This window comes from Lacerta agilis, chromosome 8 (genome assembly GCF_009819535.1).
Source record: "Lacerta agilis isolate rLacAgi1 chromosome 8, rLacAgi1.pri, whole genome shotgun sequence".
Lineage (NCBI taxonomy): Eukaryota > Metazoa > Chordata > Lepidosauria > Squamata > Lacertidae > Lacerta > Lacerta agilis.
This window is the reverse complement of record NC_046319.1, coordinates 54,173,453-54,195,700: the sequence shown is the minus strand read 5'-3', so window position 1 is coordinate 54,195,700 and position 22,248 is coordinate 54,173,453. Positions and strand designations below refer to the sequence as shown.

The following is a 22,248-nucleotide window of genomic DNA, read 5'->3' as shown; positions in this document are numbered from 1 at the left end:
CGCCCCCATCCTTCCAGTCTCGGGGCGGGGCAGAGGCTACCAGGCTGGCAAGCAGAGCGTCGAGAGCGAGGAAGCTGATGCAACGCGGAGGCAGACCCCGGCTGGCGTGTGTCAGAGAGAGAGAGAGAGAGAGAGAGAGAGGAAAGGAAAGGAAAGGTGAGGGAACGGAGGGAGGGGGAGCATTGGGAGCCCCCGGCGCCCAAGGAGGGGTAGGTGGGGGAGGGGAGATCACGAGGGATGGCGTGGAAGGCCCCGAGTTAGTATGTGGGACTCGCTGCCACCATATGCTCTGATGGCTTTGAAGGGGATTTGAAGGCAGGGGGACCCAGGGCCTGATTTTGCTGCTTCTTTTTCCACTTCCCTCCTCAGTTCTTTTCCCTTTCTTGCCGTTTCTTTCAGATTGTAACCCAGGGGTTAGGGCCTGCTAGCTGCCCGGGGGGACTTTTTTTTTTCCCTTAGAGGAGAGCGGGATAAAAGCACTGCTTTACATAATAGCAGTGATACCTAATAAATCAGACAAATTCATGGATTAGGATGGCAAGTGATCGTGGTATTTTCAGTTGTTTTAATCGTAAATCACCTTGAGACTGGTCGGGATCTATCTATAGGCTTAACTAACGCTTTCAAAGAACTCTTAATAGATTCCCAAAATAGATTTACCCTTGCAGAAGCCATTATGGTTTTGCTGGGTAATTTTATATTCAACAGCGCTTTCCACCAGTGAGCCCAGAATGGAAATTTAACTAACTGGCCTGTCATTTCCAGAATCCCCTGCCTTGTTTTTGGTTTTTTTAAGCATACTTGATTCAGGTGGGGATCAGCAGCCTCTGCTTTACACAGGCAATATGTAGGAATTCCTAGGGATTCTCTTTTACCACCCCATTAAATAAGGGGGGGCGAAGCACAAGAAGGCTTCTGTTTCTGCCGTTATGTGGTGCTTTCTGACCCCCTTCTCTTGCCTTGTGGGGACATGAAATTGTCTCAGACTCTGCCGGCTTGTTCTCTTCCCCCAAATTTCTGCCATTGGGAGAGGAATGCCTGGTAAGGAATCAGAAGACCTCCTTGATACTTACACCTGTTTTTCTTTTATTGCCTAACATACATTTCTTTTTCAAATTTCAGCTCATAAGGGTGGGTGAGCAACTGCTGGCACAATGGGGCATGAACTGACAGCACAGGAGAAATATCACTTGATCACCCGAAATTTGCAGGTACTTCTGTAGGAATGGTTGAAAATGAGGCTTTAAAAAAATATTCCACATATGGGTACAAAAGTAGTTTGAATAAGCATCAAATATTTCCCCACTCTGTTCTGCAAAATGAGTTTTTGATTAAAACCCCCCCCCCCATTATTTTCTTTTGTTATGAATACACTTAAGGATTGGGAACATTTGCTTCCTGAAATAAGCCTTCTTCCACCCCAAATTATTCACACTGGGAACCTCTCCCCTATGAGATGCCATAGCCTCTCATCTGGATGGAATTTCTCTGGGCAGAGAATTAGAAATTTCAAAACTTGAGTGCAGTTTGTGTGCAAACAAAGCTTTGGGCTGGGCACAACACTTAAGACTTCTAGGGGGCAGTCTTCTTGTGCTTGGTGCCTCCCCATTGGTACACTAGGCATATAAAAATACAAAGCTACATCTGAGTTATACAAATTAGGAATTCTGACAGCTGGGTGGGTTGGAGGACTTTTTGCTGTTGATAAAGGAGTCTGAATCCCATAGCATATCATCCAGCCATCTTTGAGTAGATCTTGATCTGCCACAGTACCTTATTCCTAATCTGGATTTTTTACATTGTACCTTGTTGATTTAGATGTCTGGTAACTAAGGTTGAGCAATATCTGGTTTTCAACATCATGATATTGTTGTTGTTCATTCATTCAGTCGTGTCCAACTCTTTGTGATATATCACTAGCTAAACATCCCAATATACTGATATATCACGATTTCTGAAATAAGGATTGAGCTGTGTAGAGGCATTGGTTGGCTTCATGGTTTTTCCCACATTGTGATTTTTGCATAGCACACACATCATGATTCATGATATATTGTCAGATCAAAAATTATGAAACCAATACCATGATATGGACTTCAAACCAGTTTTGGACAATATATTGATATATCACCCAGCCCTACTGGTAACCTGAAAATTCTGGATGATTCTTAGATTCCATTTACAAATAAGGTTTTCCAGCATATCACAGAAGTGCTTGTCTGTGGTAGAAGATCTGTGTTATTAATATCCTACTCCAGTCTTTGGAACGTGTATGGTAATGAGGATTAGAAACCAGATGTCTTAATTGTTTCCTATGGTTGTGGAGCTGGGTTGCTGTTTGACCTTGGTTTATTGCTTTTTCACTTGGGTTTGCCACTTGTGATGGTATCTCATGAGGTTTTAATGTGTTAGCAATAGAGCTTTCCCTACAATTTGCACTGCTACATGTCTGCTCAATCTGAGCATTAAAAGAAAGAGAGGAATGCAGAACAGGTAATGGGAAAAGCCTGTCAGTTTTTTAGGATCGTCTGTAGAAGCAAGCTGTCGAGTCACACAAGACTCACTTTGTGACTAATTGAAAGGACAAACATTACCCAACCATACCTGCAAACTTTCATCTACCATAATGGACGACTCCCATATTTAAATCACTCATTGCCCAGAGCAATGCACCTGCCTCTCCTGAGAGCAAGTGATTGAATGACAGTGATGCATTCACAATGCAGTGTTGGGGGCAGGATTATCTGTCCCCAGTAGAGGCTTATTGGAAGAGGCAGTGTCAGAGAATAAGCCATGCCTACTCTATTAGTGGATCCTTTGGGCTCTCAAGAGACTTTAATTATTTATGTTTCATGCTCTACACTTTGAGAATTGCTGATCTAGTGATTTACCTGCCCCCTATTGTTCAATGTGATTTTATATTTTTCTACTGTGGGTGTTATATTGATGTTTTGAGTTATTATTGTTTTAATATATATCATTTATTATATTTTGTAAACCACCCTAGAATCTGATAATAAAAGGTTGTGTATAAATGTTTTGGTTTTTTTTAAAATATCCCCTTGCATCGCAGGGTTTCAGCTTCCCTAGCTCTCCCTTCTCTCTTGCTTCTTGCTTTTCCAGCTGAGATGCTGAACACATCTCTCTTTTGCTTGCAGGAAGTTCTCGGAGAGGATAAGCTGAAGGCCATCTTGAAAGAACGGGAGGTGAAGATATACTGGGGGACAGCCACGACGGGCAAGCCTCATATAGCCTATTTTGTACCCATGACCAAAATAGTGGACTTCCTCAAGGCTGGATGTGAGGTGAGACTGGGCTCTGCTTTACACTTGATCTCTTGGCTGCTCTCAAGTAGCAATTGGCCAGTCACCCTAGTGGGGAGGATCTGCTGCCTTTCAAAGACCTCTGGAAGGCAATTCTTCCCTGAACGCCATTCATGCCTTCTCCAACATGGCACTCAGCCAGCACGGCTGAATTATATTGGGGCTGATGGGAGTTGAAGTCCAAAGTATCTAGACAGCTCTGGATTGGGGATGGCTGGCTGATCTAGGTGTGCAAGCATTGGGTCTGAGCTCCTGTTGGTTCTCAAAGTGCATATAGAGGAAGGGTTAGGGTTAAGGCCAAGGCACTCCTGCTTGATATGCCCCTTCGCTCTTAGGTGACAATTCTGTTTGCTGACCTCCATGGATACCTCGACAATATGAAGGCACCATGGGAGCTTCTGGAGCTGCGCACCCAATATTATGAGAACGTGATCAAGGCAATGCTGGAGAGCATAGGTGTGCCTCTGGAAAAGCTCAAGTTCATCCGGGGGACTGACTATCAGCTCAGCAAGTAAGTTTGTCTTGAGGCAGTGTGGAGCCGCAGAACAACAAATGGGAACTTCCTTGGTCAGAGGGATTAGCACCCGTAAGAATTCCTCAGGTGGTTTTAAAGTTTTCACTGATAAAAGTTCCTAAACCTACTAAGGTGTAATTGGATGCCAATTGGATGATTTGGAAGGGGAGATTTGCCAAGAGTCCCATAGGTGGCATAGGAGAAACTGAGGGTGCTGCACATTCTTTTTTTAAAATGCCACATGTCTGCCGATTCTCTGAGCTCATCAAAAGAGGCCCCGCTGCATATCCCACCACCATCTGGGGCTTATTTGGTGCCTTCTCTGTTGTGCTGTCTAGGATTAGGAATGCCTTCCCCAGGAAATCCTCCATCTTGATATTTAGCTCTAGACTGAATATTTTATTTGTCTGGCAGTCCTTTGGCCAGTTTAATGTTGGGATTTGGATGTAAAGCTCAGCTTAGTATTTCGTTCATCAGCATTGGGCTTGTGCGGTCCCCACTCCTCTGGCACAGCCACAAGGTAAAGATGGAAAGCTTTTGCTTCAGTTTTCAACTAACTGCCGTAGTTAAGACTAACCACAGTCTGACTGGGTTCAGGCATAGACTCTTCAGGTTAGTTAAAACAAAATGAGATTGTGGAAGCTCCCAAAGGACCTCTGCATACTGAGTGAATGGGCAGCAGAATGTCAAATGCAGTTCAGTGCAAACTAAAGTGATACACACTGGTGCAAAGAAAAATTAATTTCATGTATGACTCATGGGGGCCTGAACTGGCTGTGACTAGCCAGGAAAAAAGACCTTGGGGTCTAGTGGATAGCTCAGTGAAGATGCCAACACAGTGTGCAGCAGCTGTGAAAAAGGCAAATTCCATGCTAGGGATCATTATGAAGGGAACTGAAAACAAAACTGCCAATAGCATAATGCAATTATACAAATCTATGGTGTGGCCACATTTGGAAAATTGCATGCTGTTCTCATTGCCTCACCTCATAAAGGATATTGTAGGGTTAGAAAAGTTTGAGAAAATAATCAGGGTGACTCCCCTGTGTAGAAAAGTTGTGCAAGTAAAAGGAGACAGCATAGAGACATACAAAATTATGCATAAACGAGAGAGATGCATAGAGATTCCCCCCCCCCATTTCCATTGTTGCCTCATCTGCGCAGGGTGCGTAGAGGAGAGACGGAGACCAGATTCTCTCCCACAAGAGGCAGTCAGAGCTACCAACTTGCTTAGTTTCAGGAGAGGACTGGACACATTCATGGAGGAGAAGACTGTCAGTGACTACTAACCCTGATGGCTGCGTTCTGCCCCCAATGTCGGAGGCAGCATGCCCCTGAATGCCAGTTGCTGGAAAACATGCACAGTGTTGCTGTGCTCAGGTCCCTCTTCTGGGCTCCCCACTGGGGCCTCCGTCTGGCCACTGTGAGAACAGGAAGCTGGACTAGATGGGCCTCCTTCGGCCCGATCCAGCAGCCAAGCTCCTCTTAGGTCCCTAACATTACATCTGATCCACCTGCAAGTGGTAAGGCTCCTAAGCTGCTTGTAGTTCTGGAAAGGGAAGGACATTCCAGCACACTAGTTCCCTGCCTTTTCTATTTAGAGAATACACGCTGGATGTTTACCGCCTGTCCTCTGTTGTCACCCAACATGATGCCAAGAAAGCCGGGGCAGAAGTGGTCAAGCAGGTGGAGCATCCGTTGCTCAGTGGCCTCCTCTATCCAGGACTGCAGGTACCTGTTTATCATGGAGGAGGCGGGGGGGGGAGAGGTGTGGGCTTCTTTTGCGCTTGGCTACCATAGCTCAGAATGAATATCCTCACATGCCCAAGGCCATACAGTGGTACCTTGGTTTACGAACTTAATCCATTTAGGAAGTCCGTTCTTAAACCAAGGCGTGCTTTCCCATAGCAGCGGGGGACTCAATTTACAAATGGAACACACTCAACAGGCAGCGAAACATGTTCTTATTTCAAGGCAAAGTTCACAAACCAAAACACCTACTTCCGAGTTTGCAGCATTCTTTAATCCAAGTTGTTCATAAACTAAGCTGTTCTTAAACCAAGATACCACTGTATGTGTGTTTCCATAAGTTGTGCTATACTTCCACTTATGAAAAGGTGGGGAGGAAGAAAGTAAAAAATCCAGTAAGTATGGATGGTTCTATTTGTGGAGACGCCATGCCTCGTGAGGGTTGGGGTGCACCTGTTTGGTGGCAGGTATTTTTATGAACGCAGTTCTGAAGTCTCTTGATATGTGAAGTATCAATTTGCCAAGATCAATATGCTTCAGGAACAGACTAGTAGAGGACCTAAGAGGATGCCAGGTGCTTGCTTCACTCAGCCTGAAGCCTGTGGAATAAAATCATAATCTGGGAAGTGGGCTGTGCTTGGACCAGAGGTGGAATTCTTGTTTTCTTCATAGTTTGTCTCTGGCTCTCGCAGCCACAAGAGATGCTAGTGCCCAGGGGTATCCCTGGGGCAGGAGAGAAGCAACCAGTCTTCCCAAATCAGTGGGATCTGCAGGAAGTTATTTATGATTGTGTCCCCCTGCAGGCACTGGATGAAGAGTACCTCAAAGTTGATGCACAGTTTGGAGGAGTGGATCAGAGGAAAATCTTCACTTTTGCAGAGAAGGTAAGAAGAATGAGACACTTGCCTGGCTGCCTCTTTGGAGCACTGTGCAATTGGTGTTGAAGGCCCCTGGATGGTTCAGCTAGCTAAACCTGTGTTCCCTTTGATCACATGCTGCGCCCCCAGGGTAGGCTAGGCGTGGATATTTTGGGTCTTGAGGTGGAAAATGCAAAAGGCACCTCCTTTCTCTCCCCGTTGCCCCCGGCGGTTAACATGGGGGCAGAACCTACTAGGATATGGAAAAAGTGCTGTGCAAGAACACAGTGTAAAGTGCAGTCCTCAGAGAAGATATTGGGTTTCACGGAGGCAGATAGTACACATGAACATCCCACTTTCCCTCCATCTTCAGCCTTTGTTTTAAATCCCTGTATGTTTGTTTCTCTCTAGTACCTCCCCTCCTTGGGCTATGCCAAGCGCATCCACCTGATGAACCCCATGGTGCCAGGACTGACAGGCAGCAAGATGAGTTCTTCAGAAGAGGTGGGTTCTTCAGCTTGACTCTTGCCCCTGGCAGCCACATCCTGCAAGGAGGAGTTCTTAAAATGTGCAGGGATGCCTTGCCAACAGTCCTCATTGGCAGGGTCTTTTTTCTTTTTTCTAGTCTTTGAAATACTTCAGCATTACGGAAAGGAAAAAAGAAATTGGATAACACACCTGGAAGCAATATTCTACCTCTAGTAGTAAAAGATTCAGTTTGAAAATTAAGTAACTGGTGACCAGTTCATCATAAAGAGATCCTAAAGCACCACCGAAGTTATTTCCTACTTGACAGTTTTGAGCATCACACTCTGATTGGGAGCCCAGGGTTTAAGAGGGGTGGGGAGGGAGCATCAGGCATCTGTGTTGAGGATGCCCTGCTTGAGAAAAAACTAGGAACAGGGTGGTGATACAATGACCACTGCAATCCATGCAAGATAATATCACCAAGGCAGCTATCTGTAAACAAACAATAAACATCAGTAAAAATGACAAAAGTCGTTTCTTATCTAAAATAAGTAGTTTTTATCTTAAACAATAGCAAACACAGTAAATAAAGAGTTCACTTGTAATATATCAGTGGTTCAGTGCTCATTTCCTCTCTTTCCAAAATAGATTTTATCTTAAACAATTACAAAAGCAGTAGTAAAGAGTCCACTTTTGATATACCAGTGGTTCAGTGCTCAGACGCCACCCCGGGAATCCGATGTTTCGTCATTAAAGAGCTTTGTCACCGAGCTGTCAAAATCAAAATAAAAAACAGAATTGCACTGAATTATCTAGCGTCAACTGAGAAAAAACTAGAACACAATATTCCAAGGTGATGTTCATGCTTCATGGTTTTCGCAAATCCGTCTTTGTTGCCTTGGTGCCTTCTGCTCTTAGATCCTTGGGATTACATTTCCCATCAGCCCCAGCCAGCACAAAGATGAGAGTTATTGTCTGAAGTATCTGTAGGGCACCAGATTGGTGAAGCCTGTTTTGTTTATGTAAAAATGGAAAATCTGCTGGTCAGTTAATCAGGGACCCCTTATAACTCAAAAGGATTTGCTCTAGCAGATAGGTGGGCTAAATGTTGTAGCTGTGGTCCCAGGCTCTTTCCATCTCATGATGATTCCTCCGTCTGTTAAAACTGACTAGTCCCAGATCCAGTACATTTCTGTGGCCTGCTGTGCCTGGGAGCTAATTCATGGAGCATCCCCTCCCTTCCCTCATCCAGGAGTCCAAGATTGATCTCTTAGACCGAAAGGAGGATGTGAAGAAGAAGCTCAAGAAGGCCTTTTGCGAGCCGGGGAATGTGGAGAACAACGGGGTCTTGTCCTTCATCAAGCATGTGCTCTTCCCACTCAGATCAGGTAAGTGTCTCCAAGCAGCAAAAAGCGGGGAGAAGCTAGGAGATTTTATTATGGGGAGTAGCAGGCAACCTGATTGGCTGAAAGTTTGTTGTCCTGAACATGCATTATCCAGAACCAGAACATACATGAGGGTGACCAGTCCAGCCAGTCAGTCGGGGCCTCAAACCCTTTCTAGACCCGCTTATACAGTGGTACCCCGCAAGACGAAATTAATTCGTTCCGCAAGACTCTTCGTCTTGCGGAAATTTCGTCTTGCGAGGCACCTTTTCCCATAGGAACGCATTAAAATTTAATTAATGCGTTCCTATGGGGGAAAAAGTCCGGGGGCCCCTCCCGACCGGCACCGGAGCCAAGCCAAGCCGCGTTTTAAGACTGCAGTGAGCGAACAGCTGCGCTGTTGTTCGCTCGCTTCAGTCTTAAAACACGGCGCCGCGGCTCCGGGAGGGAGGGAGGGGGCTGTGGGATCATGCCCGCCATCGGGCACGATCCCACGGCCCCCTCCCGACTGGCATCGGAGCTCCGCGCCGCCGGGTTTTAAGACTGCAACGATCGTTGCAGTCTTAAAACGCAGCGGCGCGGCTCCGGGAAGGAGGGAGAGGGCCGTGGGATCGTGCCGGACATCGGGCACGATCCCACGGCCCCCTCCCGACCGGCAACGCGGCGCCGCACGGCTCCAGGAGGGCTTACCTTTTCGCTGCGGTCGGGAGGGATGTTGTCCGCGTCTGCCATTTTGGATCGACTGCGCATGTCTGGACATGCGCAGACATGCACAGTCGATCCAAAATGGCGGACGCGGACAACACCCCTCCCGACCGCAGCGAAAAGGTAAGCCGGCTTACAGTGGTACCTCGCCAGACGAATTCGTCTTGCGAAAAACAGGCATAGACGAATTCGTCTCGCGAGTCAACTAAAAACTCGCAAAACCCTTTCGTTTTGCGAGTTTTTCGTCTAGCGAGGCATTCGTCTTGCGGGGTACCACTGTACTTGGGAGTAAGTCAGCCAGACAGAGATCAATCTACTTTGCCATCAGCTCCTTTTTGTGGGCATGTGCTCAGGGAAGAACTGGGATTTACCTTGCTGCTGGTAGGGGGGAGGGCAGGGAAGGGAACATGAAACCCTGGATCATTGTCCTCCTTCGCCATCATCAGTGTGTCCCCTGCAACCTGAAGGGCTTTGAAGCTTTTTTAAAAACTGACATTTTGAGGAGCTTGGATACTAACCCCCCGCTCCTGCAGTGTTCTTGTGTCTCCTCAAATGTACACCACTCTGTTAATGCAGATCTTCAAATCTTTCTTTTCCCCCCGCCACAGAGTTTGTGATTCTTCGAGATGAGAAGTGGGGAGGGAATAAAACTTACACCCACTATGGAGACCTCGAGAAAGACTTTGCTGACCAGGTGACCATCTGGGATGGGGGTGGGGTGGGGAGGTGGCCAGCTGCCGGGGTGGGATGGGGGGCTCCTTTGGTCCTTGCTGTTGGTTTGCATGTGGGAAGCACCTCCTCGTGGAGTGGCAGACTCAGAGACCTGGCAGCAGTTGTGTGTTGGTGGTGGGAGACCCCGACCTTTTGCTCTGCATGCCCACCTGGGGGATTGCATCAGAGGCCCACAAGGGGAAGCTGAGTCACAGGGAGGGGCTCTAGACCGGGGTTGGCAACCTAAGCCCATGGGCCACAAGCAGCCCATGGGGGTGGTTTAACTGGCCCACGACCCGCCCCCGAACCGAGCTGCCTGCTCGGCAAGTCCCCACATGTTGCGCTAAACCAGCGCAGTACGGGGACTCACTTCTGCAGCACTTGAAATCACATCTGCGCAGACGCAAATGCCGGAAATCACGTCTGCACAAATGCAGACACTGGAAATCGCAGGCACGCACGCCCACACACACACAATCCGTTCCACAAAGGATCTCCACTGGAGTGAACCAGCCCAGGCAAGGTAAACCTTGCTGAAGAATTATGTTGCACATCCCCTAAAGCAACAACTCTGCAGTCATAATAAATGCAAACCATTCTCACAGAATTTGCATAGGTCAGATGTACAGAAACACTGCTGTTCTGCATAAATCAGATTATCTGCCCCTTTTAATTTCTGTCTTACCAGCTGGGCAATATGTGGAATGTTTTTCCCATGAAGCCCCATTGGCTTTCATTTTACACCACTCTCATCCATTCCGCTGGGTCCTGCCCACCAGATTGTGCTTTGAGATTTGTGCCCAATGTTTGGAACGATGCCGGGGACTGATGGGAACCCTCTAGGGAGAGCAGGACTAACTGGGTCTCCATCTTCCTCCATGGGTGCAGGTTGTCCACCCCGGGGACTTGAAGAACTCCGTGGAGGTGGCCTTGAACAAGCTCCTTGAGCCCATCAGAGAGAAGTTCAGCAGCTCACAAATGAAGAAACTGGCCAGCTCTGCGTATCCTGATCCATCCAAAGCAAGTAAGGGCTGAAAGGCATCTGCTGTTGGTCCATCTAGTTCAGTACTGTTGACCCTGGCTGGCAGAGGCTCTCTGGGGTTTTAAGCAGGGGGCATTCCCAGGCCTCCCTTGAGGAGATGCTGCTTGGGATTGAACCTGGGACCTTCTGCATGCAAAGCAGGGGCTCCACCCCTGAGGCTCCAGAGCTTCCCACAGATGCTCCGGCACTCTCTGAGACCAAGAGCCCTGCAAGTTCTTTCCGGCAGGCTGATGCAGATACCGCTCTGCCCCCACAAGGCCCTGCCCGGGTCTGGAAGATCTGACTTGCCTCCTTCACTCTCTGCAAAGCAAGTGGGCCTGCTAAGCGCCTCCCCTGTGGCGTGGCTCCTTCCTGGGTTCACTTCGATTGGCCAGACCCCCTTGTCTGTCTTGGTCCTTTGTGGCATATGCAAACACTGGACGTGAGTCTGGGTTGTTCTTTCTGAAATAGACTCCTGTTCAGTTACTTGGGTCGTTTGCACCACTCGGTTTTCCATGCCTTCCCATTGCTTTAATTCTCTCCATCCCACCCTCATCTCTTCTTGCTCATGCAAGAGGATACCAGCATCTTTTTTTAAAAAAGCAATTTTTATTGCAAGTTTCCCACATAAAATACAATAAAAGGCAAGCTAATCTAAAGAGAAGATTTTTAAAAAAAGAATAAGGAAGAAAATAAAGAGGAAAAAGTACCGGTAAATAAAAAGCTCTCTGTCACAGTCGTAGCCTACCCCATATTCTACCCACAAAAGAGCGAACCCTCCCAGCTTCAACCTGGGAGCTTCCCCCTCTTCTCCCAGCCTCCCACACCAGGAGATCTTCTCTACCCTGCTTCTCTCACAGGGCCCTTCATTTCCCATCTATCAGTCTCCTGTCCAGTACCATTTCCAGGCTGCTGCCAGTCTTTGCAACTGCACCTCCCCTAAAAACCTCCCTTCCCTTCCCTGTCTGCAGAGCCTTCAGCAAAAGGCCCCACAAAGAACTCCGACCCAGAGGAAGTGGTGCCATCTCGGGTGGACCTTCGTGTTGGCAGAGTGCTCAGCGTAGAGAAGGTAAGCCTGCCAGGGGGCTTCCTAGAGGCAATTGGTTGGCCTCTGGGAGAGCAAGATGCAGGACTAAGCGGGCTCTTCTTAACAGAAGGGTGCTGGCATCAGGACTCTTGAGAGCTCGTGCAGAGGTCTCCATCACGCTCCCTGGGCTTCTGTACTGGGCTTGGGGTGCATGGGAGATTGCGGGGTGCCTGCAGCCCTGGAGGGGGCCATTCAGCTTTTCACAAAAGGGCTGTGATGCCGCCCTTCTCCCTTCGCAGCATCCAGATGCCAACACGCTGTACGTGGAGAAGATTGATGTGGGGGAGCCTGAGCCGCGGACGGTGGTCAGTGGCCTGGTGGAGCACGTGCCCAAAGAGGAGCTGCAGGACAGGCTGGTGGTCTTGGTGTGCAACCTGAAGCCTCAGAAGATGCGGGGGCTGGAGTCCCAGGCCATGCTGCTCTGCGCTTGCAGGTGTGTGCAGTGGAAGGTGGGGCAGGCAGACTTTGGCTCGTGCAGAGGGGCTGCAAATGGATCAACATTCCACTTATTGGGGGCGTAAGCAGGCAGTAGTTGTCCCTTGGCTATTTCTTCCGTTAGGCGAGGCGAGAGGCCGACTGAAGCCTGCTTGCTGCTAACATGATTGTCCTCCTCTTCCAGCGCTGGGGAGCCCTGCCAAATAGAGCCCCTGGACCCCCCGGCCGGCTCCTGCCCTGGTGAGCGGGTGTTTGTGGAGGGCTACGAAGAAGGCCAGCCTGATGAGGAGCTGAAACCCAAGAAAAAGGTCTTTGAGAAGCTGCAGGTGAGCAGGAAGGCTCCATATCGGGCAGCTGATCAACTTTGTCTCCTCCAGGTGTTTTGGGGACTACACGTACTGTTGGCCCCAACCAGCATGAGGCATACTGGCTTAAAGCAAACCCAGACATTCCTTAGTCCAGGAATTGCTCTGCAATCCTAAATGACTGCCCTTGCAGGAGGGCAGTTTCTGCCGCAGGGCAGGTAGAAAGGGCTTCAGAGCTGTGTGCCGCACCTGCAGAGGGTCATCTCGTATTAGTAGGGAGCAGCACAGATTCTGCAAAAAGGGCAAGTCGCCCCTGATCTGCTTAAATATGGAGAACTGAGCCTCCTAACTGGTGCAAAATTTGGGTGCTCTGAATAAACCTATTCCTGCAACTTCTTTTTGGAAAACAAAATGCTGGTGCCCCATTAGGCATTTTTAAACTGGAGAGAGAATCTAGTTCATTTTTTAAAATGTAAGAATAAAAGCAGTCCCAATCAGTTAATGAGGGAGTGGGCGGTGTGTTGGTTAGCTTGATAATGTATGGTTGTAGTATGTGAATATTTTAGAATAAAAGTAACATTTGCTCAAAAGGATCAAGGGGGGTGGGGTGGCTCCTCCTCCTCAAGGCTAGTAAGGTCTGGCTTCCCTTGTCCACCATGGTTAACTAAGGTAGACAAGCCTGTGTGAACCTGGTGCCCTCCAGTTGTTTTGAACTACAACTTCCCTCAGCTGCCTGGAACTGTTGTAGTCTGCAACATCTAAAGAGCACCAGGCCTGCCAAAGCTGATGTCGACATAGGAGGCTGTTCCTGCTGCTGCTGCTCCTACTGCATCAAACATTTCTTCCATCCTACTCAGTATTGCCTAGACTGGCAGACAGCAGTTCTGTGGGATTTCTGATTAGAGGTTTTTCCTGGACCTGCCAGGGATTGAACCTGGGACCTTCTGCATTGTCAAGTATTCTGCCACGGAGCTGTGGCCTCTCAGCATGACAGGACTGGAGAAATCACCCTGCCTGTTCTTTCTCTTCTCAGGCGGACTTCCAGATTTCTGAGGCTTCTGTGGCCCAGTGGAAGGGGAAGAACTTAATGACCAAACTGGGGAACCTCACCTGCAAAACTCTGAAAAGCGGCAGCATCCGCTAGCTGCCTCTGCCTCGCGCTTTCAGCTTATGCGTGCCAGTTATTGCCCGGCAAACATCCTCCATACTTACATTGCACACTCCCAGCCATGAGATTCCAAACCAGCTGGACCTGACCCATGTAAAAATTGACATGGCTTCCATCTTTTGACATGGACAGAATGGGAGAAGGGCACCTAGAAGCAGGTGGCCAGTGCAATGAGGCACCTCTCTCCAGGCAAGTCTTATTTATAATGAGGAGAAAAGAGCCAATGGCCTCATCCTTCTGACTTCTGGTGGTGATGGAAATCTCTCCAGATGTTGCAGGAGAAAAAGGAAATGCTGCTGGCACAGATCTGCCCACTTAGGATGGGTTGGTCCACGTGCCTTCCAGGATGTTTGTCACACTCTGCTTAAAACAGGTGGTCTATGATGTTGAGCTCAGACTCAGGCTGGCAAAATTTGGAGAGGAGCTCTTACCAGATTGGCAACGGTTAGGTCCATCTGGCATAAACACTGAATTCCAAATCATCTGTCATATCCCCAAATAAAATGGTCACACCATCTGGTTCCTGGTGCTTTTCTGTGGTAGCAGCTAAATTCAGCCCAAGATGACTGCTTTCTAACATGCTTGGTAACAGATCAAATAGTTCTTTATTTTTCACAGGGAAATGGCAGAAGGTTGTAATAATCCCATGTAGTTGTAGTTACTGGTTATTTAACTAGCAGAGGGATGTGCATGTTTTATAGCTAAGAGTCTTGTAGTACTTTAAATCCGACTGCCCAACCTGGTGCCCTCTAGATGTTTTGGACAATTTTGATTGGGCTGATGGGTGTGGTAGGTTAGAATATCTGGAGGTTACCAGGTTGGCGAAGGCTGATTGCGTGTGTGAGAGGGATGTGAAGAGCTGGAGCAGCTGCCATAAAAAGCAAACCAGGCAAACTTTTTTCCCGGTAGGAGTGTCAAAACTCAAGGCCATCTGTCTCTACCTTTTACCATGACTCTATCTGCACAAGGAGAACATTCTGTTTGCTGTAACTGGCTTATGCTTATGGAGGTTTGTTCTGGACTACAACTACCATTAGCTCCCGCCAGCATGATGCACTCAGCTGCAAACTCTGTTCACTTGGGTGGGGCAACATTGCTTGGACTTGAATAGGCTGCAAAGCCTCCTTCCCATCCCCACCAGATGGAAGACAGAGAAAGTTCTGCTTGATCAGGCAGGATGGCCGGCAAGTGGGTTGATCACTTGCGGATCCTTGCACACACTTACTGCATCCCCTCTCCCTCAGGCTGGGCGTGATGGTTAGACCTCGCTCTGGGGATTCCTCCATTGCACACCAGTACCTTCCGCACACAAACACTCCAGACTCTTCCCTCTTTCTTGTTGGTAATAAAATATCTCATCCTCCCACGGCAAATATATTCACACCACAGCAAAAAGGTAAGAGAGACAGCAAGCAAGCAAGCTTTAATTTATCTTTACAAAGACAGTCTTTAAAAATGCATTTCACCATCTTCCCCCCCCCCATCCCTTTCTCAAAGGTAGTTCCCTCCCCCACTCCTGTTTTACAATCATGAGGGAAAAAATCAAAAGCAAATGACCCAAGATTTTCTTCTTCAAAAGTCTATATAAATCAGTTGTCTAATGTTCCTAAAGAATAGAAAACAAAGGCATTGGGGGTGGGGGACAAATTCAGGTGCTTGGTTTCATTTCTAAATGCTGTGCCCAGCCCCACTGGGGCACACACACACACACCCAACTCCTCTTCTGATTTGTCCGTTCTCCTGCCTTCAAAGTGCTGTGTTGGCTCTTAGCAGAACAATCTGGGAGGAGACTGCAGCCTTGGGGTAAGAGCAACTTGAGATTCAGAGGGAAATTAAGATATTCACACCCCGCTTGAGGGGCGAGAAGGAAAGCCTCTTAGCTAGGTGAGAGCTCCTGACAGCTGATGTAGCCGGGGGAAGGGGGGTCTCCAGCAGAGGGAAAGAGCGCTCCTGGGAGCTCACTGCTGGGGTTTGTAACATCAGGCACACACGGTCGTAAGTACAGCACCAGGAAAAGGAGGCAGGTTGGTGGGGGCAGGAGCAGGGGGGTGTTTAAGTATGGTGGCAACACGCAGCTGAGTCTCCCAGTTCTGCCATTTACTAGGCTGTGGCAGTCAGGGTGCCACCTGCCACCTAATAATGGCCCTGGTCGGGGGGGGGGGCAAAATGAATGAACAGCCACAAGTTTTGGGTGCCTCAAAACCATCTGCCATCACACTTCGGAGCAGGGCTTTTCAAACACAGGCAACTACTTCAGACCATGTTGCCTGGCCAGCTCAGTGCTCTATTCCAGCCCTTTCCTAACTTACATTCTGGGTGTTTTGGATCACAATTCCCAGCAGCAGAAGCTGCGCTGGTAGGGGCTGGTGGGAGTTGCCATTCCTAAACATCTGGAAGGCAGCAACTTGGCAAAGATGGCTCGGTCTACCCTGGCCGGCAGCAACCACCCAACGCCCTTTTGCCATCAAAGATTATGTGCACTCGGGGCACTTAAGTCACCCTACAAACCCTCTGAATGAATTCTTGTGCTCCGCAGAGGTTTAGTAGTGACCCTGGGATGCCCAGCCCTTCTTGGTAGCTTCATGTAGCAACTGTGGGTGGAGGGGTTCTGTCCTGCCCCTGGCACCGGTTGCAGAGTTTGCACCTTTCCATGGCAAACATCAGGGCAACACGCCACCAACGTCCAGAGCGGGGCAAGCATATCCACTTCAACATTTGCCTGCAGCAGGTGTGCCCTGGGTGGAGCTGGACTCTGCAAGCCAGCGGGCTTCTAGCAAGGGATGCACACACACCCCTGACCCAGGCTGGCTCTCAAAGCTGCCTTAATACTTACCTGATGACCACCTGCCATCCCTTCACCTCCAGGAAGTTTCAAATTCACCCAAGAAAATGATGCTGCCAGTGCCAGAATGACACCACATCCACCATGCTGAATGAGAAGGAGGAGAGCTTTGCTTGCAGAACGGAAGAGCCGTTGCCCACCCTACCACACCCCGAACCACCCATTCAGCCCCCTTGCTCCAAGGTAGGGTGCTCTAGGCCTGGAATGTTTTGCTGCAAAATGCCCCGGACCTTTAGCGTTTTGGCAGTGAAGAGCTAAGCTCCGATGGGGCTCTGGCTGCCCCTCCCGCCAAGTCTCTCTCTCCCCCCCAGCTGTTTGCTAAAGGCACCAACCAGCTAGCCCAGCACACACTTCTTCCACATGCACTGCTAGGCAGTTCAACTCTTGTGAGCCCCTCAAAAGGTTTCTCGTACCTGGACCCTCAAGGAGACAACCCACCCTTGGGGGGACAGTTCTAGGCACAAAGAAGGTAACACAAGTGGCGTCTGAGAAAGAGTAGAACAATGATGTGCCCCTATTTGTGCTATGGTGGAATTATACTAGGTCCCCTCCTAGCTGTCTCCCATGGGAAGGGTGCAGCTCACCCTCCACCCAGAATCAGCTGTTGCCTGATAGGGGCCAGTTTGCACCAAGGAACCCTCCCTGGGCTAGCCAGGTACATCACCACATGGCCCGGCACTAGAACAGCAAGCCTAACCTGCAGGGTCCCTTCAGTGCAAGCTCTTCGCAGGACCACACAGGAGAGAAGCAGAAAGGATCTGGGCCCCAGCAGCATTTGGGAAGACTACGCAGCTCTCCATAAGCATCCGGTCCTTGCAGCCTCCAGCCTCAATTTGAGAAAGTGCTTGTTTTGTACAATTCCAGGGGTGCAAAAGCAGGCAGTGCTTCCCACCCCACCACAAAGAGTAAGGAAGGGAGGGGGCTCTTCTGGGACACACACACACACACACACACACACACACACACACACAGCCCAGGTTGGTTCAACTCTGCCAGCTTCTCCTTGGGATGGGGCAGGGGAGCAGGCAGCGCAAACCGTCCTCATTGTCCATTGTTCTTAAAAGCCATTTTCCTTATGCACCCCCCCAAAAAAATCACAATGGGAAAAATAAAACCCCAGCTGAGAAAAGCTGCCCCATTGAAGGAGGCGGCGGCAGCAGCAGCAGCAAGGGAGGTTGTTGTGCTACTTTTGTCTCTGTATGTAAAATAAAGCCGTATTACTGAAGAAATAGTGAAACCAACACGTTTTTTGCATAAATATCAAGGCCATCAGAGGCTAAGGCTGTTTTGTCTTCCTTTTCGTCGCATCCAGGACCTCCTCTGGCCTGCTCAGGTCCCTGAGATTTTTTCTTTCTTTCTTTCTGTGTGTGTTAATTATTTTTAATTCCTGTATTTCAGGGGCAACCACGCTGCAGGGTCTCCCTTCACGCCATCTCCTCCTGTAAATCTGCAAGGAGAAAAGCAGAGGCAATGGGTTTCAGAGCTGGAATCCAGCGCCTTGTGACGGGGCTCCCCCCACCCCCAAGCCTACAACCCTCCCTCAACCTCAGTTCCTCAGCTGTGGAGAAAGGAAGCAAGAGAGCTATGTGGAATCCACATCAGACAAAAACTTAAAAGCTCTCTGCCTTGTTCGGGGGGGGGGTAAAAGCTACTAGGTGTGTCGTTTTAAGTATATGCACCATCCCCAGAACATAACCCCTGTGCAAGATGCAATTGTACTATATTTTAAGAAGGATAACACTAACAAACAGCAGTAATGCTGCACTTACATTACTGGGCAACTGTAAAACAAAATACATATATATATATATATATATATATATATATATATATATATATATACATACACATATATTTAAATTCTCTAGCATAGCATTCGCTTTCCTACTAGGAGCCCCCAAGCAGGGCATGATGGCAACCCACCCCCTCCTGCTCTTGCCCAGGAAGAAGCTGGAGTCAACATGACTGGCAGAAAAGGGGCGAGAAGTGAGGGCTTGCATTGGTCAAATGGTGTGAGTGTAACAGCACCATGGTCAGTCAATAATGGTTGCCCAACAGCCCCCAGGACAGACCTTCCAATATCAAGTGTGTTGCCACAGCTGAATCGGGACCACCCAATCCCCACCCTGCTCAGCCCCTTACCTTGTGCTTGGGGGCTCTGCAGTGGTGTCACAGGCCCTGCCGGGGGGCTGTCACTGCTATCCCCAAGGAGAGTGGCCTGGTGACCAGACCCCTCACTCTTAGTCCTGTCCCCAGCCACTGGCAGGGTGGAGCTCAACTCCTCAGCTCCTGCTAGCTTGGGGCTCCGGGGAGACGGCAGCTGGCCTGGCCCTAGTGAGGGCTTTCTGGCTATGGGTGGAGGGATCTTCCGGGCCTGGGGATTTCCTGAGCCCTGCTGGGGGAGCCCCTGGGCTGCTGTGGACCGCTGACCAGAGATGTTCATCAGTTCCGCAACCAGGTTCTTCTTCAGGTTGGCCTGGGCCTCTGGGGAGGCTGAGGTGTCGATGACCAGCTTCTTGGGGCTCTTGGCGAAGATGAAGCTGGCCGTCGAAGCCGGGGATTTGTGGTGGGGGGACACTTGGTCCTCTTTCGCCTCGCCGGTGGGAGCAGCTGCTGCGGTGGGGAAAGCCGGCAGCGTCAGCCGGTGGCCAGCCTTCCTCTCAGCCCCTCTGAGGCCCGGCGCTTCTCTGGAAGACAACGTGGAGGCCTTCAGGCGCACTGCATCATGCAGGGGGTTTGAAGATATACTGCTGTCCTTCGGGGCCCTCAAGGAGAGCGACTTGCGGACAGGCTTCTGTGGGGCAGGCTGCCCCAGCTTCCCGCTGACCCCAGTGCTCGGCCCATTCTGCTCCACCACGGGGTTGGCTGCCGCCGGGCTCGCAGCAGGCGCGTGGGTGTCCATGTGGACCGAGCGCAGGCGGACCATCTGCAGCAGGGAAGGGGTCACAATGGGGAGGCTGGCGTCCTCCTTTGGCGTGGAGTTGCTCTTGCTGCGAGACGCCGGCTCTTTCTTGAGGTCGGGGTGGGCGCTAGCGGCAGGCTTCTTAAGGCTGGGCTGGGCTTGGAGGCTGGAGGTTGTTGCCGCCGGGCCAGGCATCGCGGGCTTCCAGTGGAGGGAGGTGTCTCCTGCCGCGGGGAACTTGGGAGGTGGCGGCGGCTCTGCTTGAGGAGCTGGCAGTGGTGCGGCGTCCGGCGCTCCCTGCTGCTGGATCTTGGAGGACACTCTCGTGGAGAAGGAGGGCGAAGAGGCAGGCGCTTGGCCCTCATCCGCAAGGGCTGCTCTTTGGTTGGCTGGCTGCTCCTTCTCCGCAGGAGCTGCCACTGTGACTTGAAGGGAGGGTGTCCCCACAGTCTGCAGCTGGGGCTCTGGCAGGGGCGGCACAAAGTAGGCCTCGTCCGGGGGAGGAAAGTCGGCCATGGAGAGGTCATGGGCGTCGGGCACGGGTGGGGGCGGAGGGGGCCACAGAGGATCCACAGGAGCGTCCGGCACGGTCTCAGAAGGTGTAGGGGCAGCAGGCGCCTCCGGAATGGCACTGGCCTTCTTTGCTGGGGGTGGTGGCGGGTGGTAGGCTGGAGGGGGCGATGGAGGAGGTGACCTGCAACTAGCTTTCGTGAGGACAGCGGGCTGCTGGTGGGGTTGGCCCGCCGGGGCACTGCCAGGTTTGGGTTCCACCAGTTGGCCCTGGGTGGGTGGAGGGGAGAAGGGAGCTGGCACCTTGGGGTGAGGAGGGATAAGGAACCTGTCCATTTTATTCAGAGCGGGGGCAGTGTTGGCAGAGGGTCCTGCTGAAGGCAGGGCCGTCCCCTCCACAGCGGCTTGGTCCGAGGCAGAGGAGGACAAGGATGTCAGGGAGGATGAGACGGAGGGCCCCGGGGATTGCAGGGAGCAGACCCGCTCCGGCTTCTTTGGTTGGGGCCTCTTCTTCCCGGAGGGCGAGGCGTGGGCCACGAGGCCCTTGGTGTGGAGGGTGGGCGTGCCGCTCTGACTCGAGTACCCACTGGAGGGCGACATCGTGCGGCCAAAGTGGTCGGGGGAGCTGTGCTTCGAGGGGACTTCCGGCGTCTCGCCCACTTGCCCCTCCTCTCGGATGGTCCTCGGGCTCCGGTGAGAGATTTCAGGAGAGCAGGCCAGGCTGTCGGAACGGAGGCTGCTGGTCTCGCTCTGCGAGGAGGGGGAGAACACTTCGTCATCCCCGGTTAGGCTGGGGCTCCCTTGCCGCCCCGCAGCCCACGCCTCGCTGCCTTCCCGTGGGGGCCTGCGTTCTGGCATGGGGGGCAGGCCCATTGCTCTAGGTGCCCCCTCAGCCTCCAGCTGCTGAGCCTTCTTGTGCAGGGAGTACGTCCTGCGTGGGGGTGCGGGGGCTCTCTTCATCTTCCTGAGGGAGACGCTGCGGGTGGAGGAACGGTCGCTCCGCACACTCATGCTGTCTGAGCCCTCCGCTGCACTCCCGGTGCTGTAGGCGGGGGAGGCCCGCCCGCTGCTTCCGGGGGGCCGCACCCCAAGGAGGTGGGGAGAGGCGGGGGCGGCCTTGCCGCCAAGGCAGTTTGAGCTGGTGCCGCTCACCGAGCTGAAGTTACTGAGCTGGTCCAAGTCAGGCCTAGCCGCCGCCCGGACCTCTCCGTCGGGCCTGGCCTCGCCTTTCCTGCCGTCAGTGCCCCCGTGTGAGGAGATGGTGGAGGTGTTCGAAACGATGGTTTCCGTGGACTGGGAATGGCTCCAGTTGTCGCTGGAGGAGGAGTGCTCGCGGCTGCGGGGTCCGGAAGGGAAGCGTCCCACTGAACGCACGGAGGCTGGACTAGCAGTCGAGAGGCTGCAACGGCTCAGCGTGCGCACCTTGTTACGTGAGAGGGCGATGACATCCACCATGGGAGGCATGACGGCATTGGGGATGATCTTCGACAGGTAGGTGCCCTGCGGAGAGATGGACATGACGGGGCCCAGCAGCTCGGGGGAGCCTGGCTGGGTGGTCATCCAGGGCACAGCCAGAGACTTGGGCCTGGCCAAGGGGGACAGCTTCGCCGCCGTCTTTCGCCCCAGGAGTGAGTCATCGTAGTAGACGCAGTTGAGGTGGCGCTGGAGGGCAGTGTCAGCCTCCAGGGCCTGCAGGGAGACACGGGCACCGCCCTTGGGGATGGCGGTGGGCCGTAGTTTCCCGTCCACGGTGGGGATGTGGATGGCATTGCCGTGGACCTCGCCACCATTCGAGAGGGCCGGAGGGGTCGCATCAGGTCGGACAGCAATGCTGCCTGGGCGTTTCTTCGCCTCATATCCGTTGCTCAGGCCTGAAGCAGATAACACAAAGGAGATAAGGAATGAGGAGCCAGTGGGGGGGGGAGAGATATAGCGCAAGCAGAAGAAATGAACCCCAATGCTCTCAAGTCCCATAAATGCTTCTCAGTTACCTTATTGTGTAACTGATGAGGTGGAGAAGGAAGTCCCAGTGGTGGGACACCAGTATTGCATGCTGAAGCTCCTGGGTTCAGGTCCCACCAGCCAGGAGAAGAGAATGGAAAAAAGGAAGGGTCTATCCTGGTGCTGGAAGGTTCCCAGCACCAAGTGAGCCATCACCTCAGTGGATGACCAGGAACATGTCAACTCCCTCTCAACTTCCAGTCTCCACCTTGCAAAATATAGCATGGTGGCATCTTATGCGCAGGTAACGTGTGTCAATTAACCC

At 51.2% G+C, this 22,248-nt stretch overlaps 2 protein-coding genes across 5 annotated transcripts in view; one reads left to right on the top strand and one right to left on the bottom strand.

Annotated features, from left to right (window-relative positions):
- The first annotated feature begins 21 nt into the window (after positions 1 to 21).
- On the top strand, positions 22 to 14,248 carry YARS1 (tyrosyl-tRNA synthetase 1). 3 transcript variants are annotated; one of them, XM_033157561.1, is made up of 14 exons: positions 22 to 146; positions 1,123 to 1,211; positions 3,159 to 3,305; positions 3,659 to 3,834; positions 5,439 to 5,568; positions 6,390 to 6,470; positions 6,855 to 6,947; positions 8,164 to 8,299; positions 9,610 to 9,695; positions 10,601 to 10,736; positions 11,705 to 11,802; positions 12,060 to 12,253; positions 12,440 to 12,581; positions 13,594 to 14,248. In XM_033157561.1, the coding sequence occupies exons 2-14, from the start codon at positions 1,155 to 1,157 to the stop codon at positions 13,702 to 13,704; spliced, it is 1,587 nt and encodes a 528-aa protein (XP_033013452.1). In that variant the 5' UTR covers positions 22 to 146; positions 1,123 to 1,154; the 3' UTR covers positions 13,705 to 14,248. The 3 variants fall into 3 exon arrangements, with proteins under 3 accessions (XP_033013452.1, XP_033013454.1, XP_033013455.1); XM_033157563.1 differs by having other exon boundaries at positions 22 to 151; XM_033157564.1 differs by having other exon boundaries at positions 22 to 156.
- Positions 14,249 to 17,802: 3,554 nt separating this feature from the next.
- KIAA1522 (KIAA1522 ortholog) overlaps positions 17,803 to 22,248 on the bottom strand; it is a 55,069-nt gene continuing 50,623 nt past the window's right edge. For both annotated transcript variants that reach the window (XM_033157559.1, XM_033157560.1), the window contains exons 6-7: positions 18,713 to 21,853; positions 17,803 to 18,017 (exon numbers count right to left, since the gene is read on the bottom strand). In XM_033157559.1, the coding sequence (XP_033013450.1) occupies positions 17,995 to 18,017; positions 18,713 to 21,853 (3,164 nt within the window). In that variant the 3' untranslated portion in view covers positions 17,803 to 17,994. The remainder of the gene's footprint in view (positions 18,018 to 18,712; positions 21,854 to 22,248) is intronic.

What these genes read in the sequence shown, in the direction of transcription:
- YARS1 (XM_033157561.1), top strand. Translation starts at nt 1,155, where the DNA reads ATGGGGCATGAACTGACAGCACAGGAGAAATATCACTTGATCACCCGA. An exon ending in TCTTCACTTTTGCAGAGAAG is followed by an intron (nt 6,471 to 6,854) that starts GTAAGAAGAATG and finishes GTTTCTCTCTAG; the next exon opens with TACCTCCCCTCCTTGGGCTA. An exon ending in AGAAAGACTTTGCTGACCAG is followed by an intron (nt 9,696 to 10,600) that starts GTGACCATCTGG and finishes CCATGGGTGCAG; the next exon opens with GTTGTCCACCCCGGGGACTT.